Source organism: Trichinella spiralis, assembly GCF_000181795.1.
Source record: "Trichinella spiralis strain ISS 195 chromosome Unknown Scfld44, whole genome shotgun sequence".
Taxonomy (NCBI): domain Eukaryota; kingdom Metazoa; phylum Nematoda; class Enoplea; order Trichinellida; family Trichinellidae; genus Trichinella; species Trichinella spiralis.
The window spans coordinates 1-965 of record NW_003526983.1 but is presented as its reverse complement, the minus strand read 5'-3'; the positions used below and the strand labels follow the sequence as shown (position 1 = coordinate 965).

General features: G+C 40.6%; 1 protein-coding gene across 1 annotated transcript; it reads left to right on the top strand.

Moving 5' to 3' along the window:
* Nucleotides 1-46: 46 nt before the first annotated feature.
* On the top strand, nucleotides 47-456 carry Tsp_14690 (conserved hypothetical protein; the record flags this gene model as incomplete). Its single annotated transcript, XM_003371080.1, has 2 exons — nucleotides 47-193; nucleotides 248-456. Coding segments are annotated over 2 exons (356 nt in total), but the record flags the coding sequence as incomplete, so codon positions are not given.
* Nucleotides 457-965: the final 509 nt, after the last annotated feature.

Below are 965 nucleotides of genomic sequence, written 5' to 3'. Positions count from 1 at the left end.
GGAGAATAATGCGGTATGTTTCGATTCTTTTACCGTACATAAACAGGAGATGCTGGCAGGCAGCTTACCGGCAACAAAGGCATGGAAGGTAGCAGTTGTGATAGCATTGGTGGTACAACCTTGAAAGTACCATCCATGCCCCAGGTTCGCATGGCTGCTAGCATTCTAATGTTGGAACCCGTCGCAATTACCAGTATATGTTTCGATTCACTTCAAACAAATTTTTAATGGCAAGGAGCACATTCAGTATGTTCAGCACATACTTTCGAACACCCCCAACATTTCCTCCGTTTGCCGGTATATTTTAATTTGTACACCCTGCCTTCATACACAAGGGACATACCGCCGCAGCAGCTTGTCACAAGAGGGTCTAGTTCAACTCACCACGGCGGTCAACTCGCTGCGTGGTCAACTCACCGTGATTATCTGTGTCTGTGGCATAGCTTAAAATCGTAGGTTCACTAGCTGATCATCTTTCTACTGCATTATTTATATTATTATATATTATTGCATTATATATTTCTTCATTCAGGGGCGTTGTACGTCTAATTTATGAAGGGGGTGGGCGGATATAGTATCCAGAAGATTTATCATGCACATGTATTATAATACATGACAGTCTGACGAGGAACAAAATAATGCCGTTTTTTCATTTAAACAAAACTGGAATCTCAATCACGTGATATCAAAAACATGCAAATTATAATTTTAATTGCATCTCAAATGAACGACACGTTTCGATTCCATTTGAAACTGGACTTGTCTATTATGCGGTCAATATCATTATGCGGAAAAATCAGAATGAATGTACATTAGTGCAAGTGTGTTCAGTCGTTCTTCTGTCATGGCAGTCCGGAAAATGTTTTTTAGATAATTCAGTGCAGAAAACCTTCGTTCTGCGCTTGCTGAAGCAATTGGGAGAATGGTGAACTCTGTAGTAGTACACACACGTTCGGGTAATAAGC